Raw genomic sequence first — 16,072 nt, forward strand, 5'->3', positions numbered from 1 at the left:
GAGGGGGAGGGAAAGGGGGAGAGAGGTGGTGGGGGAGAGGGGGAGAGAGGAGGGAGGGGAGGAGGAGAAGAGAAAGAAAAAAAAAAAATGCTAGCGCTGGCCGGTCTTGGCTAGCAGCGTAGGTGGTGGTGGGTTAAGGTAGGAGAAGAAAGGAGGAAGGGAAATTTTTTTGTGTATTTTGAAATGTGTTAATTAAAAATTTTAAATTTTTTTTTGAGATTACTGTAGCAAAAATTGTTAAAAAACTGGTAGAAGCCAAATTTGAACAAAAACTCATTTGTCTAACAGGCTCGGAATTTAGGCCTTGTTTGGACATATTTTTCAATCACCTTTTTACTTCATATATATCAAATCGCTACAATAATTTTTCTATAAAAAATTCAGAAAAATACAATCCAAACAAAGCCTTAGTATGCGGATGGACCCATAGTTCACAACTACGGAAAATATTATTCTTAAAAGGGAGCACTGAAGCAACCCTGTTGACTGTATAGTGCAGAAATTATGCCAAAGATTTGTACGAGTCTGGATAGGGTATTATTTGAAATATTATTTGGAATAATTACTGTAGTACTTTTTGTGATGTGATGTATGTGAGATAAAAAAGTAATTGGGAAGATAAAAAGTTGTATTGGAAATTGTAATGGTGATGTCAGCAAATATATTTGGTCAAATAATCTATTGTTTGAGTCATATATTTGTGTCAATTAAGAAAACCGGATCTTCGTCGTTTTGTTTTTGTTGAGATACAGACCTTCATATTTGAGCACCGCACAAATAAGGGCCTTCATATTTGAGCCCTGCACAAATAAGGAATCGTATAGCGTAAGTTAAGGATTTGACTTCTTCTTCAAAAAATAAAGGTGATTATCGACAAAAGACTATACCTTGATGTTCATCACAAGGAGGAAGGATCTGATCCAAGAAGAATGTCTACAAGGCCACCATCTATATTTTAATATATGTTAATCACATCATAGAATCAAAAACGAAACTCTCATATCAATAACAATCTGGATAAGTTACACTTATCCCCTAATAGTATCATATATTTCTTATTTTTCAGAGAGAGAGATGGATGGGATGGTACAGGAAGAGACACTACTGTCTCACTTAAACTTAAAAAAAAAGATTTGATTTTACCTCGTTTGTTATTTCATATTAGCACTAGAGCTTCATATAGATTTCAAATATTAATACTTTTTGGACAAAATTGACCCCCTCATACAGGGCTTCCCTTTGTTATTATCTCCTCCATTTTATCATGTCACCACTTCCTCCCCTTGATCACCTCCTTTTTGTTCCAGTTTCTTTAGCTTATTCCCTCTCCTTTTGATGTAAATACTTGACTGTTTTTTTGTCCCGGTGATGTTATCAATTAATTGAATATATAAGCTAGGGACTATTGAATTACTTGAACTTGAGCTAAATAATTCTAATTTACACGGCAAATGCATTTGATAAGTAACTAAGGCTCGGTATGTTATATATTCTTTATATAGGAAACGATTATGTGAATGTTGCACTGAAATATTTTGTTAACAATGTTGAAGTAATATAAGGGGGTTGCCACTCATTAACCCAAAATTTTGAACTACTAGGAACAATAATATAAGTACTACTCCTAGGGCGCTTTCTTCTTATAATAATAATTATATTATTTTTTTAATCTCCTTGTTTGGATTGCCCTTTTTTCGTAGGGTTTGTTTTCTTAACACATTTTTTGCTTCACATACACCATATGACAAAAAAGTGTTCCAGTTTTTATTTTCATACAAAAATTTTATTAAAAAAAAAAAAGAAAACTCTCAAGAAATGCAATCCAAATTCCAAACAGCTACACTTTTTTTTTTTTCTTTTGGCTTCAAACAATAAATGTCAATTTGTCAAACAAAAACTGGTAATTCCATCTTCTAGCCATGCAGCAGCAGTAGGTCACTTCAGAAAAGCCTGCACTAGAAAAGCTCAAGAAACTGCCGTAGAAAGTAGAGGCAGAGCAAGACCAGAAGGTTTAGCAAGTCTACAACGTCAACAAGCTTTCTATTTTGAATCAGAGAAAAGCATTTAATATAAGGAAGACCTGAAGGCAAGTCTAAAACGGTTTTATGCATGTGAAAGCTCTGAGAGGAAAGAATAATATATAAGTCGTCACGCTTTGCTTTTCCAAATTATATATGGACCAGACGATATTATCCCTAGATAAAACCCTCATCCACACGTTAAAGTAAACCCTAATAAAACTTCCTCGTTAAGCTTTCTGTTGCGTGGCTTCTATGAGAAGCTCTCCAAACATTTGTGAATTGACTGCCCAATCATATCCACCATATATATGTCGGCTATCATTAAGATTAATTCATTGGCATGACTTCTGTGCAATCGTCACCTATTTGGCCAAGTGTTTACTCATGTAGTATAGCAACTTTTGCTAAATGAGCTATAGCTACGTATATGAGCTAGGCAGTATACACAATTTACAATGTTCCTGTTTAAATTGCTCTTTTTTTTTTTTTAGTTTTGCTATAAAAATATACCGTAACGATCTGATGTATGTGAGATAAAAATATGATTGAGAAATATGTTTGTGAAAAATGTAAGGCCTTGTTCGGATTGCGATTTTTCGTCGGAAAATTACGTCGTTTTCCGTGATCACATTTCCCTATTACCTTTTTCCCTCACATACATCAAATCGCTACAGTAATTTTTCCATGAAAAATCATGGAAAATGCAATCCAAACACAACCTAAAATTTTTTCTATGAATAGCTACAATTCAAATGAGGACACTTGGTGAAAATGGTAAATTGAGGTATTTGGCATTTTGGAATTCACATTACATTTTTTGTTTGTCAAAGAACTGAAAAGTGTTTTGACTTCATATGTCTCATTCAGCTAAGCTGGTCCTATTTATTAACCCAATTACATCCACTTTTTAAAAATATTAGTAGCCATTTATCTAATTGATTTTAGGGTTTGGACCACCATCGACTTATTTACTAAAAATTCAAAAAATTCTTGTCACAAGGCATCCTCAGTAATTTGCCATCGTACGTACATTGCATGAATATGCACAAATGGAATGTTGACGACAAAAAAGAACAGAATATTTGAAGTCATAAAAAATCACCTTTTCCAAAAAAAATTTGCTATATTTTCCGTGAACACATTTTTCAATCACCTTTTTACCTCACATATATTAATCGTTACAATATTTTTTCTATAAAAAATCCAAAAAAAATGCAATCCAAACAAGACCTTAGTCGTAGAATCCTATACAGTTGTCCCTGCGTATTGATTTGGTGCAGTCAAGACTGAAGACCAACTAGGACAGCAGATTGCTACAAGTTTTATCAGAATCATCACTCCTGTCCTATGTAAGAAAAGATTGAGTTTAATCAAAGATCAAAATATGCGGTCAAGGGGTATATATTGATTCACATAAGTAAGAGACATAACACACAAAATTTGTTGCACCATAGGAGCTAATCTATGCTCTCTAAAAATTAATTAAAGTAAGCTGTAAAAGTGGTTAATATTGTGTGTTTGGATAGGAGATTATTTGAGATAATTTTTTTAAAAATGTACTGTAACACTTTTTTGATGTGATGTATGTGAGATAAAAAGGAGATTGAAAAATGTGTTGATGATGCAAGCAGTTCAGTTCAGTATGTATAAATAAAAAGTTTAAAACATTCTCGGGTGGACTTGGTCAATTGTTCCATTTCTTCTTTAGACCTTGTGGCCGCCTAAATATTCAAGTCACCATCGTGATACCACATAACGTTAAAACTTTATAACATAGTAGTATGAAAAATGCTTGATACCGAAATTTATCATAAGCATACTAAAGAATAGTAACAAAAAGAAACAAAAGAAAGGATGGAGTCCTCGCCTAATTGGGATGAGAAGTCTACGCAAAGTAATGGGAAATGGTAGAAAAATACATAGAGATGAGGAATGTAATCCCGAGTTTGTTACCATCACATTTGTTGGTGAGTATATATACTACACTGACCAATAACCCATTCCAGACATATATACATATACACACACATAGCTTTAAGCACACTCTAGCTTGACACTGCAGCTAAAACCCCCTCAAGCTTTGATCTATTCCTAGAAATTAATAAAGAGGTGAACTGTCCTCAAAGAATCAGTCTTGCCCCATATCCACTCCACTTAACACTCCTTTCCCTTCTTTCTTTCTTTTCTTTCCCCACTTTAACAATGAAAAATTTCTGTCATTTTTTTTTTAAATAACTTTCTTGAACACAGTTAAAACACAAATAAGTGATAGAGTAAAAAGGAACGCGGAACTGCATATATTCTGGTACAGGTGTATATACACATTAACAAAACCAAACTTGTCCGCCAAGCAATCACATATTTTATTTTCTATCAGTTTCTTTGTCCTTTTACAGAATATAAGCAACAATACTCCGACCCCCTCTTCTTTCTCTCTCCCTAACTCCCTCTAGGCTCTAACTCTGGGACTCAAGTAACTGCTCGAAAAGAGTAGACAAAAAGTGGAGAATTCTCAATTCCTTCCCAACTTCAAGAAGAAGAGAAAAAATTTGGTTAACTCCAGATTATATAAAACGTGATATTAAAAAAAAAAAGTGACAACTTTGCTTTCTTTCTTCTTTTATTAGAGTTTTTTCCCCCCTATTTTCCTTTTTTCTGATTCTTGATTATGGGTTTTCGAATTTTTGCGTAGGTTGGAGAGGTGGAGGAAGATTCGGGAGAAGGAAACCCAATTTGGGATGGGCATAAGGGCAAAAGAAAAGAAGATGACATGGTGCAGTAATGAATCCAATCAAGAAAATCTACCCCTCCAAATTGTCCCAGCTCAGATATCTCATGAAAAAAGCACTACTGTTCTCAACTCAAAGCTAAATGAAGTTAAGACTATAGCTTGCCCTTCATGCGGCCACCCCCTAGAAGTTCAAGATCAGGTACCATTTTAGTTCTTATCTTATATTTGTATAGTTCTTCATTTACCCAAAATTTTATTTAGTCATAGAAGTTCTCTTTTTGTTTTTATTTGTGGGAAAATTTGGATTAGACTGGATTACTACAAGATTTGCCAGGATTGCCAGCTGGGGTGAAATTTGATCCATCCGACCAAGAAATTCTTGAACATTTGGAGGCAAGGGTACTATTGGACAGCCGGAAAATCCATCCGTTAATTGACGAATTTATTCCCACAATTGAAGGGGAAAATGGGATTTGCTACACGCATCCCGAGAAGCTACCAGGTGAGTGGCGAATAATTGTTCATTTGTCCTATTTTACACAAAATTGTCTTTGCTCAGATTCGGACAAACAGCGTACCAGAATATATGTGCTTTAGCTTCCTTAAGCTGATAAAATTTCATGAGATTTTCGTGTGTCATCTTAATCTTGTTAGAATTAGTCGGCGGTGATTGCGTGGATCATTGTCACAAGCTGAAATGTAAAGTGACTTTTATTGCCTTTTTTTTATTTATTTATTGTTACAAGCTATTCTGAGGTTTCTTGAATCCTTTGGATTTCCTGGGGCAATTTTGCTGGGGGGTTTTTCTAAAATATCGTATGATGCGACTTGTGCCTATGGTTTTCTGTGCTGTGACAATTGTTTTCTGAAAGTAGGAAGTATTCCTTCCAGTTGCTTTAGCCTAATTAGTTACAATGTCATGGAGTTTTTATATTGGTAGTTTGTGATTTTTGTTTGCTCCACTAAAAGATTCTTGGTATTGGAAACCCAACGTTAGTGCGGCTCCAATAGTTTGCCTTACGTTGATTATTTCTTGCCTAAAAGAACAGTGGAAGTAGATTTTTTTTCTTATGAAATTTGTTTTGTTTTTTTTTTTGTAATGAAACCGAAGTAAAAAGAGTGATAGAAGCTCTTACAATTTTAATGTTTCCAACACATACCACTTCCTAAAATCTAAATAAATTTTGGATTGTGTTTTACTCATGCTTTAGTGTTTGAACTTGGAACAAATTTTGTAGCCTTATATGTTAGTCAAGCAAGTGTTTTTGGCAGAATTATGTAACAAGATGCCGCGTTGTATGGTTGTAAAACTTGACCATCCAAAAACTTGAATGAATTGAAACGTTTTTCTAAGAAAATGTGGTATGATATCCCCATATTTTTGGCATTATCGCATAGTAATTGCACAAGGAGATTGATATACGATGGTAGGCTAGCATGCAACCATTTCACGTTCCTTAGATCATCTTCACAAATTTTTGACTCACAAATGATGTGATTATATATATGTGTGTGTGTGTGGGGTCTAGGTCTAGGTATGGTGATAAGAGATTTTGCTGAAGAGGATTAATTTACCTACCGTAAAACAGTATTAAGATGAATGAGTTGACTTGTCGATATCCTTGAATCATCTCCTAATTATTTATTTATTCCCCCATGAAACAAAATGGTCTTTTGGTCTTTGGTCTCAAATGAAGCAAGAAAGCATGTTCACACCATAATTGCAATGAAATGTAAATCACAAACTGTTTTGCTTATAGGGGAACTTTCGATTCCATGATCATTGATGTTGTCCTATATTAGCATGTACACTGTTGATTTATTGCACAGGTATGCAGGCTTCCTCAAGAAACTCATTACATTGTAATTTAAGCTTAATAGCTAGAGCCCAAAAGTTAACTCTAATCTAACTGTTATTTGGTCAGTATAGTTATTAATTGTTAGACTATCTTAGTGGCTAATAGTTGTACTTTGATTCAACTCATACACTACTTCATCCTCAGATAAAGCAGGCCTTGTCAACTGTGGAATGAGTGAACAAGTGACAAATATGTCAAGTGAATGACTTAATATTCTTGTTAATTGCGTGATCATGCAGGAGTAAACAAGGATGGTCAAATCCGTCACTTCTTTCATAGGCCTTCAAAGGCATATACCACTGGAACAAGAAAAAGAAGAAAGGTTCACACAGACACTGAAGCTGATGGTGGTGGTGAAACAAGATGGCATAAAACAGGCAAGACTAGGCCAGTTTTCATAAGTGGAGCCTTGAAAGGGTACAAGAAAATACTAGTCCTCTACACAAATTATGGCAGGCAAAGGAAGCCTGAGAAGACTAACTGGGTAATGCATCAGTACCATTTAGGCACTAATGAGGAGGAAAAAGATGGCGAGTTGGTGGTTTCGAAGGTTTTCTACCAAACACAGCCAAGACAATGCGGTGGCTCGTCAAGCATCTCAGAACTCGACAAAAGATCAACATCTTCTGTAAGCCACAGCCATTTGATCAAGAGCACGAGTAATAACTTCATTGATTATTATCCACATCCCTACAATAATATTTCGTATAACTTGGGAAGCCAAAGTGGAGATAGTCATAGTTCATCTCAGCTAATTCCAAATCTTGTCGTCCATGGTGATGGCTCATCCTTTATCCATCTGCCTTCCAGTGTAAGCAAAGGCAAATAAGGATGTTGAAGTAGGGAAAATATATACGTTCTCATGCTACTAAGTTAATACAGCGACAATGACACTTTTGCTGGTGGTTGTTGCTTGTTTTATAGTTGTGAAGCATAAGTTATCGAGCTTTACAAATGAGGGAAGGCAAATAAAGTTATGTTGTTCTATCTTTTTCTCGAAGAGTTGTCTAGTTATTCTTTGATGTCATTAGCCTTATACTATAGGTAAAGAATCCTTGAATTTTGTAGTTTTGGTTCTTAGGAAGAATTAATATATGTTTTAAATGGTTGGTTGGGAGTCCTTATATGTTGTACAAATCTTTGAATTACATGTTCTTAATTTAGTCAAATCTCGTTTCTCACAAAGACCATATGTGAGCTGTTTTTTTCTGTCTAAAAATGTAAGTAGTGAGGTGTTTCTTGAGTACGCTACAAGCGATACTGCATTGCTGATTTATCGCTTTTTGTTAGAATATAGAAGATTACACGGTGTATCCAAATTTATATGTATATACACTGTATATACATTTATGGAAATTCAGAATTCCAGGACAAATAAGTGCTAACAAAATATATGGTCATCGGTGGGGCAAGAAATTATCAAACTTGTAATTTTCATTTTCATGACAACCTGAAATGGAAAAAAAAAAATTGAGGATAATTTGGGAGATTGAGGGAGATACACAGGATTTTGGAGGTGATGCAAAATAGCAATCACCTTGGTGCTCAATTTGAAGCGAATCAGAAGAAGTAAAACCTCATTAATGAACATGTCATTTTAGCTGACATAACCATTATAGAACTTGAGAAGCAAACACCCAAAAGCGATACTTTTTGCCGCACAACTGAAATATTGCAAATTGCCTACATCATTGCAAAAACAAGAAACATATATGGTTGTAACTACTAATTAGGGGGAGCCTATCGCTTCTGTTCTGAACGTACTTTCGAAGTTCATTTTGCAGCACAAGTGCATGTTGCAACAATTTGGTTCTATCACATATTTTGGCAAATTTACGGAGCGGCAAAGGAACAAACTATGCCCTTTAATGGTAGATTTTTACAAAGTTATCATGCAAACGAGTCCAGGATATTTTCCCCATAAATGGACTTCAAAACATGGTAGTAGAACTTAAGAAACTGGAGGCGATTGGAGGATGCTGTAGACATTATTGTTTTCGATAACAGAAAGAGCAAAATTTTCACACGTCTTTATATGTTGCCCTTTTCAAATGTAACAGGTTACAAAGTTGAAGCCATGGAAGGTTAGTCACAGTTTTACTCGTCAATCACAGGGTGTTCTTATGTTTTGAACGTATAATACCAAACGAAGAAAAATATATAAAGAGAGGAATTTACTTGGGTAACAAGAAGGGACAAATTTTCCTATTAAAGTTCACTGATGACGATAACAACAGCAGGTCAATTCTTCCCTGCAAGACTTGGAAAGGAAGAAAAATAAATGATTTACTTAGTCGAACAGAACTAGGAGAAGAAAAAGAAAAATATTCCAGCTGCCACAGAATTAGGGGTGTCAACGGGTTGGATTCGGATTAGAATTGAAAATTGCGGACCTAGACCCTTTTTATTTAGTAGACTCGGACCCAACTCGTATAACTTACGGGTCTTGATTTTAGAGTTCCGAAATTGGATCCGACGCGTCCCGAGTCAGATTCAAGTCTATTCGGAAAGAAAATGTCCAAACTTAAACATTCTAAAATTAATCACAAATTCAATCTCCAAATTTAAACAAATCAAATTACAAAGCTAATAAATCACAAATAACTCGCAATAGTCAATCTAAAACTAACCACAAATCAATCTACAAAGTCATTACTAAATTGTTAATTTGGTAAAGGAATGTATTTAGAAATATTTATATTTTAAAATTATTAATATATTGTTCGAATACGGGTCGAAATCCTATATTCCGTATCCTACCCTTTTTTGTTAGAATAAACGGGTATAGGTCCGAGTTCGGATCCAGGTATCGAAATTATATTTTAATCCAAACCCAGAAAAATTGATCGAATACGGGTCGGGTCTGGATCCAAACTCGACCCGTTGACACCCTTACATAGGATTAACAGAAGGAAACGAAAAAAACAATGATTCGTCCCATATTTTTGACAAAATCTCATAGGCCAAGTCACTTTACTTGATTTCATTGATCTCCAAGTGTTTTTCTTCTCTTGTTTGGATTGCAATTTTTTCGAGGTTTTGTAGAAAATGTATTATAGCAATTTGATATAAGTGAGGTAAAAAGATTATTGGAAAATATGTTCACGAAAAACGTAAAAAATTTTTGATGAAAAAGGGCAACTCATATAATTTCCTTCAAATTCATCGTTAATATACTCCATATCAGGAATTTATTGATGTCACAATCAGCCACCTTTTTTTTATATCCAAAAAAAAAAAATCATCAAATTGGTTTTCACTCCTCTCAAGTTCATAATTTATAGGTTGTTCCAATGACTAAACGCCCAAAAGTTTGAGCTTAGAATAAGGGCTTGAGGGTCTTTTGTTACACGTCTTCATGTTACACTATGTTACACATCTTTTAGAATAAGGGCTTGTCTTGTCTGACACTTTTACATGTAGTACCTGTATAAGCCAAGAATGTTGTAATTCTAGGGATATAGAAAACGAAATTCGAACCAATCGTCGTGATACGATATGTTGGATTGGGGTAATGTAAAAATTTCTTATAAACATGCCAACGTTGGTTTGGAAAGATATATGAATATTGATGTATAGGGGTCTATATAGTTTTAAACAATCTATGTGAGGTAGTTATGTGAACCTCAATAACATTAGTTTTTCAAAATTTTTTAAATTCATAATTGAATCTTTTTTTTTTTTTTTGGGAAAGATATAAATTTCTCAACAGACCTACACACTTCCTAGTAAAAATTTAAAAAGAAAAACTAGGTACATTTTGATTGCGGGTTTTGATTTCGGAACCCAAAATCAGCCCAGTCATTTTGGTCGAGGAATTTTCCCTCCTTACGGTGGGCTATCTAGGCCAAGTTTGCGGTAGATCCCAATTGATTGACCAATGCATGGGTCAGGCTAAAACACAAAACATACATACCAAGATAGCCCAATTACAAACCCACTAAACGGCTATTGGGCAACAAGAGGATTCAACGGATTTCGCAAGTAAGATTATCCTTGGCAATTTAGCTACCCATTATAGCTCCTCCAACAAATGCAGGAAACTATTCGCTGGAAAAAACGAAGAATGTTTGATACAAATCAAACAATTGTAATGGGAGCAGAATGACCAGAAAACTCGATCTCAATCATCATCGGGAGCAAAAGAAGCTGATGGAAGTTGAAGACCTCCTTGAATGCTTACCTATCATATCATAAAATTTTGACATAATCTGCGAGGCCAACCATCTGCTGCATTTCATTGATTTCATCTCCTAAATAAATTGAGAGCAAAGTCTTTAGTGTTTCCGGTTCGATTTCCTGTATTAATTGTTTTACGTAAAAAAACATTTTGTTGGCATATTAAATCAAGACTCAAAAATAGAAATTTGAATATTATTGTTTAGCAGTTTTTCAATCAAGTTACGGTTTTAAAAATTCCAATTTTTTTTTTACTTTTTTAAAAAAGTGTAAGTCGGAGATTTCGAATTCGAGAATTTTGACTTACATTCCCTTTTCTCGTATCACTCAACTCATCCCTTCCTCCCCATTAATAATTCTAATTGAGTCAAATTATAGTAATTTTATTATTTAGAAGGGATAATTTCAAAAACCTCCCTTGAGGTTTCTGACAATTTCATTCGACTCCCCTTAGATTTAAAAAATTATACTTATCTCCCTTGACATAGTAAAATACCTATAATGCCCTCCACTTAGTAGACAATTTTAAATTTACGGCAATAAATTTACAAAATCCAAAAAAATCCAATTTTTTGTCTCTTATTTATTTTCACTCATCTCTTTTCTAATTAATATAACATCTTTTTATTATTTTCAATTTTGTGGATATTAGCAAATTGAAATTTGAAAATCAATTGAAAGAGTAGATTATGTGTCAAATTAGAAGGAAATAAAGAGACTCACAGTGATACAAAAATAAATAATGAAATTGATGAAATTAGAAGAACTAAAGATGTAGAATTTGTCATATTTTGTTTGTTTTCAAGAAAATCTTTTATAAAATGTCAATAATTACATAAGAATTTCTTTCATTGGATTAGAAATTTTTTATTATGATTTTATTATGGAAAGAGAATTTATTCTCTACTTTTGAGGTATTAATATTTTGGGCAAATTATCTAATTGGCCCTTTAACTCTTTGTCTAGGTAAAATTAAGCCCCTCATCTATTTTTTGATGACTTTAAGCCCTTGAACTTGTAAAAGTGAGAAACCGTGGCCCTTTTAGTCAGTTTCTCCAGTTTTGCAACCGGATGACCAATTCACACGAATGCAAGTGTGCTTCTTCAAAGGGCATTTTTGTCCGCATATTCTAAACAAAAATGGCACAACTCCTCCACATTCCCTCCATTTTCCTAACCCAACCCAACTGTTAGTCGAAACTTCACAGCAACAGCCTTACCCATTTTCATCTTCTCTTGAGGATCTTTGCGGAGGGAGAAGAGCAAGAGAGTTAATTCCTACTTGTCGGGTTTGGGTATCATCGACATTGAAGCAACAATGGAGGGGTGGCAAATCAGGCCGGAAAATGAATACTTTGATCCTGTCCTCGCTTATGGTATGTATATTCGTTCGAAAACCTTTAAATGTGAAATAGGTAGTATATTTAGTGGTCAGATGGGTGAAGAGAGTAAAATTTTGGTGGTGGGGGTTACTGAAAGTGACGTGCCAGTGGTCCTAGATGTGGGGGTATGGTGGTGGGCACCTAAGTTTGTTGTTTAGTTGTTCAAAAAGTGTAGGAATTTACGAATAATTAGCATTTCATTAAAAGTTGGAACTTTTTTATTGTTTAACTTCGATTTAAGCATTACATTAGGGTTACTTTTTTAAAAAGCATGTGAAAAAGAAATTGAAATTTTAATTAATTATATTTGAATTTGAATAGTATATTTATCTGCATTTGTTGTAGCCCAACTTGTATTGAAACAATATATTCATATTGATATGCAGATCCAGAATGTGAAATATTTAGCATAAGATTACACCATGGGGGAAGAATAAATTGGGAAAATTATGTCAGTTATGAGAATGGAGAAGTGGCTTACATAGATATGTGTGATGCTGAACGTATGTCAATCCATGAGTTGAATAAAATGGTTGGAAAAGTTGGTCATCGTAATGCAACCATTTTATACTATTACCTTGAACCAGTTGCAGACATGAGGACTGGTTTGAGAGAATTGTCTACTGATACCCATGTTAGGACATTCTGTGACTGGGCATATAAATTCAAGGTGATGGAAGTGTATTGCCATCATCTGACAGACCCAGAAATTGAAGAACTGAAAAATGCTGTAATAATAGAGTCACCAGACAAGGGGAAAAAGAAAACTGGAGTTGTCATAGAGGAAATAGATGAGGAAGAATGCATAACTAGATATGTAGGTACTGAGAAGAATAGTAGAAGGGATTGTATGGTTGGGAATGTAGGGGGTGAAAAAAGAGCAAAAAACAGTCAAAGGGATAGTAATGTTAGGGCAGTAGAAGGTGTAGATACGGTTGAAAAGGTAGGGGGTGAAAAAACAGCAAAAAGCACTCATGCAACTAGTAATGTTGGGACAGAAGAGGGTGAACATGAAGCTGACTATGGTGGTGGTGAACACGAAGGTGAACATGAAGCAGAGGGTGAAAACATAGATGATGAATCTGAATCCCAAGTAGAGGAAGAAAATGATAGATTTAGTGGTGCCAATGACTATGGTGGTGAAGAGATTATGCTGCACATTTTGAATTCGAATGCTGATGGCTGTGGTGAAACTTCACAGCAACAGCAGAGAGATGAAACAACTGACCAGACGCAATGTTCAGAACAGGAGAATGTTTGTGGAAGGCAAACAGAAACTGACCTGGAAAAACAACAGCAAGGTGCGAGAAAGAAACAAGTTAGGAGAAAGAGAACCAGATCAGCAGAACAAACTAGCCAGGGACCAGAGGATATAGATTCACTCCAACAAGATTACATCCCTGATCACCTGAGCAGTGACAATGACTCATCAGATGATGAATTCAAAGGGAGATACAAAGACTTTGTCCTAGAGAAATTCCTCAGGGATCCCAAATTCGAGATTGGGATGAAGTTTGAGTCAAGAGCACAATTCAAATCTGCTGTGACTGAGTATGGGATTAGGATGGGTAAACCTGTTTGGACCAGTAAAAATGAGCCCACCAGGGTGAGGGCCAAGTGTAGGGAACCATGTAAATGGTTTGTATTTGCTTCAATAGAAAAGGCTCTGGGCACAAAGGATTTGGTAGTAAAGACTCTGCATGATGTCCATGAAACATGCAGCCATGCATGAAAAAATAAGAATATTACAGCCAAGTAGCTGTCTGACAGGTATGTAGAGAGGATAAGATCAAATAACAATCTACCAACAAGAGAGTTAAGGCAAACAGTCCATGAAGACTACCAGGCAGAAGTATCTAAGCATGTTGCAGCTAAGGCCAAGACACTATCTATAGAGAAGATCAAGGGGTCAGTTGAGTTACAATACAAGAAAATATGGCAATATTGTGAAGAAATTAAAAGGACTCATCCTGGCAGTACAATGGAGGTTATGTTCACTCCATTTAGAGAACCTGGATGTAATCCAAGGTTCATGAGGATGTACTGCTGCCTTGGCCCACTGAAGAAAGGCTTTAAAGATGGGTGCAGACCTATTTTGTGTTTGGATGGATGTCATATTAAAGGTAGATACCCAGGCCAGCTGTTGACAGCTATTGCATTGGATCCCAACAATGGCTTTTGGCCAGTTGCATGGGCAGCTGTTGAAAAGGAGGCCACGGAGCAATGGAGATGGTTCCTAACCCTCTTGAGTGGCGACCTGGAAATACAGAACCAGGGACATTATACTTTCATGTCTGACCAGCAGAAGGTAAAAGCTTAATGAGAGCTCTAAAACTTTTATTCTATGGTAAAAATAAGCTCCTTAACTTTGTATAGCAGAATTTAAGCCCCTTAACTTTTAGTGTAGGTAAAAACAAGCCCCTGAACTTTTAATATAGCATACTTGTTGCCCTCAAACTCACCACTTGGCTTGGATATCTAACTTATATCTGTTGTGATATTTTTTGTAGGGCCTGGACAGAGCACTCGCAGAGGTTCTACCAAATTCTGAACACAGATACTGTGTTCAATACATGTATAGGAATTTCAAGAAGAAACATCCAGGATTAGGTTTAAAGGATCGATTGTGGCATATAGCAAGCACCACAACAGTTGAACATTTCAGCCAAGCCTTGGATGACCTTGAAGCCTATGACAAAGAAGCACATGCATGGGTGAAGAAGGGACCACACCCTCGACATTGGTGTAAGGCCTTTTTTTCCAAACATACATAGTGTGATATGTTGGTTAATAACCTGTGTGAATCATTTAATGCTCATATTTTAGAGGCTAGGGACCAGCCTATTATTTCTATGATGGAGGCTATTAGGGAATACCTGATGGAAAGGATCCAAAAGAGAAGGGCAGCAATGGAAAAATACAAGTTAGATGGTGGACCACTCATTAGAGAAATTGTGGAAGAAAGGGTCAAACGTTCAGCACAATGGAAAATAACATGGAATTCAGGCTCAGGTTATCAAGCAAAAGGGCCACGGGGAGTCCAATTTGCTGTTGACGTTGACAAAAATGAGTGCACTTGCAATTTGTGGGCCTTGAGTGGCATTCCATGTTCCCATGCAATTGCTGCTCTACATAGAGCTAAAAAGGATCCCTACAAAATGTTGGCTAATTGCTATCATAAGGAGGTATTTTTTACCATTTATGATAATGTGTTGCAGCCTATTAATGGAGATATTCAGTGGCCACAGTCAGACATGCTGGAGTTGGACCCACCAACAAGTGTCACTCAACCTGGTAGGCCAAAGAAAGCTAGAAAGAGAGATGTTACAGAAGGAAAAGATCATGGCAAAAGGTTGCGAAAGAGGGTCGTAATCCACTGTAGAAAGTGTGGAGGGATTGGACATAATGCTAAAACTTGCAAGAATCCTCCTAAGTCATCTACTGAACAGTAACCTTCTCAACAACCACCACCTACTGGACAACCATGTAATCAGCAGCAGCACAAAGCACCAACAAAAAGACAATGTGTGCGTTTGCACTTCATTATAACTTTCAGCCTGTTTGTGACCTTTTTTTGTGATCTGAAATGCTTTCTTTAATATGTAGGTAAGCAAGAATCAGGGACAAAGAAATCAGCAAAAAACTCAGCAGCAGCCAACACATCAACCTCAGTCCCAGCCTTCTCAGCAGCCACCAACACATCAACCTCAGTCCCAGCCTTCTCAACAGCAGCCAACACATCAATCTCAGTCCCAGCCTTCTCAGCAGCCACCAACACATCAACCTCAGTCCCAGCAATCCACCTCAAGACCACCAGTTCATAGGCACAAGAGAAGTACATCAAAAAGGCCACTGACAGAAGCAGACAAAGGTTTTATTAATCTCAACTATGCTTATTTG

General features: G+C 35.8%; 1 protein-coding gene across 2 annotated transcripts; it reads left to right on the plus strand.

Moving 5' to 3' along the window:
* Positions 1-4,786: 4,786 nt before the first annotated feature.
* Positions 4,787-7,652, plus strand: LOC113762975 (NAC domain-containing protein 73-like). Of its 2 annotated transcripts, none has more exons than XM_027306641.1 (3): positions 4,787-4,951; positions 5,062-5,254; positions 6,851-7,652. In XM_027306641.1, the coding sequence occupies exons 1-3, from the start codon at positions 4,787-4,789 to the stop codon at positions 7,438-7,440; spliced, it is 948 nt and encodes a 315-aa protein (XP_027162442.1). In that variant the 3' UTR covers positions 7,441-7,652. The 2 variants fall into 2 exon arrangements, with proteins under 2 accessions (XP_027162442.1, XP_027162444.1); XM_027306643.1 differs by having other exon boundaries at positions 4,860-4,951; positions 5,087-5,254.
* The last annotated feature ends 8,420 nt before the right edge of the window (positions 7,653-16,072 follow it).

Source organism: Coffea eugenioides, chromosome 2 (genome assembly GCF_003713205.1).
Source record: "Coffea eugenioides isolate CCC68of chromosome 2, Ceug_1.0, whole genome shotgun sequence".
NCBI classification, from domain to species: domain Eukaryota; kingdom Viridiplantae; phylum Streptophyta; class Magnoliopsida; order Gentianales; family Rubiaceae; genus Coffea; species Coffea eugenioides.

Coding starts and splice junctions, on each gene's coding strand:
- LOC113762975 (XM_027306641.1), top strand. CDS start 4,787: ATGACATGGTGCAGTAATGAATCCAATCAAGAAAATCTACCCCTCCAA. Junction 4,952..5,061: donor CCCTAGAAGTTCAAGATCAG/GTACCATTTTAG, acceptor AATTTGGATTAG/ACTGGATTACTACAAGATTT. Junction 5,255..6,850: donor GCATCCCGAGAAGCTACCAG/GTGAGTGGCGAA, acceptor GTGATCATGCAG/GAGTAAACAAGGATGGTCAA.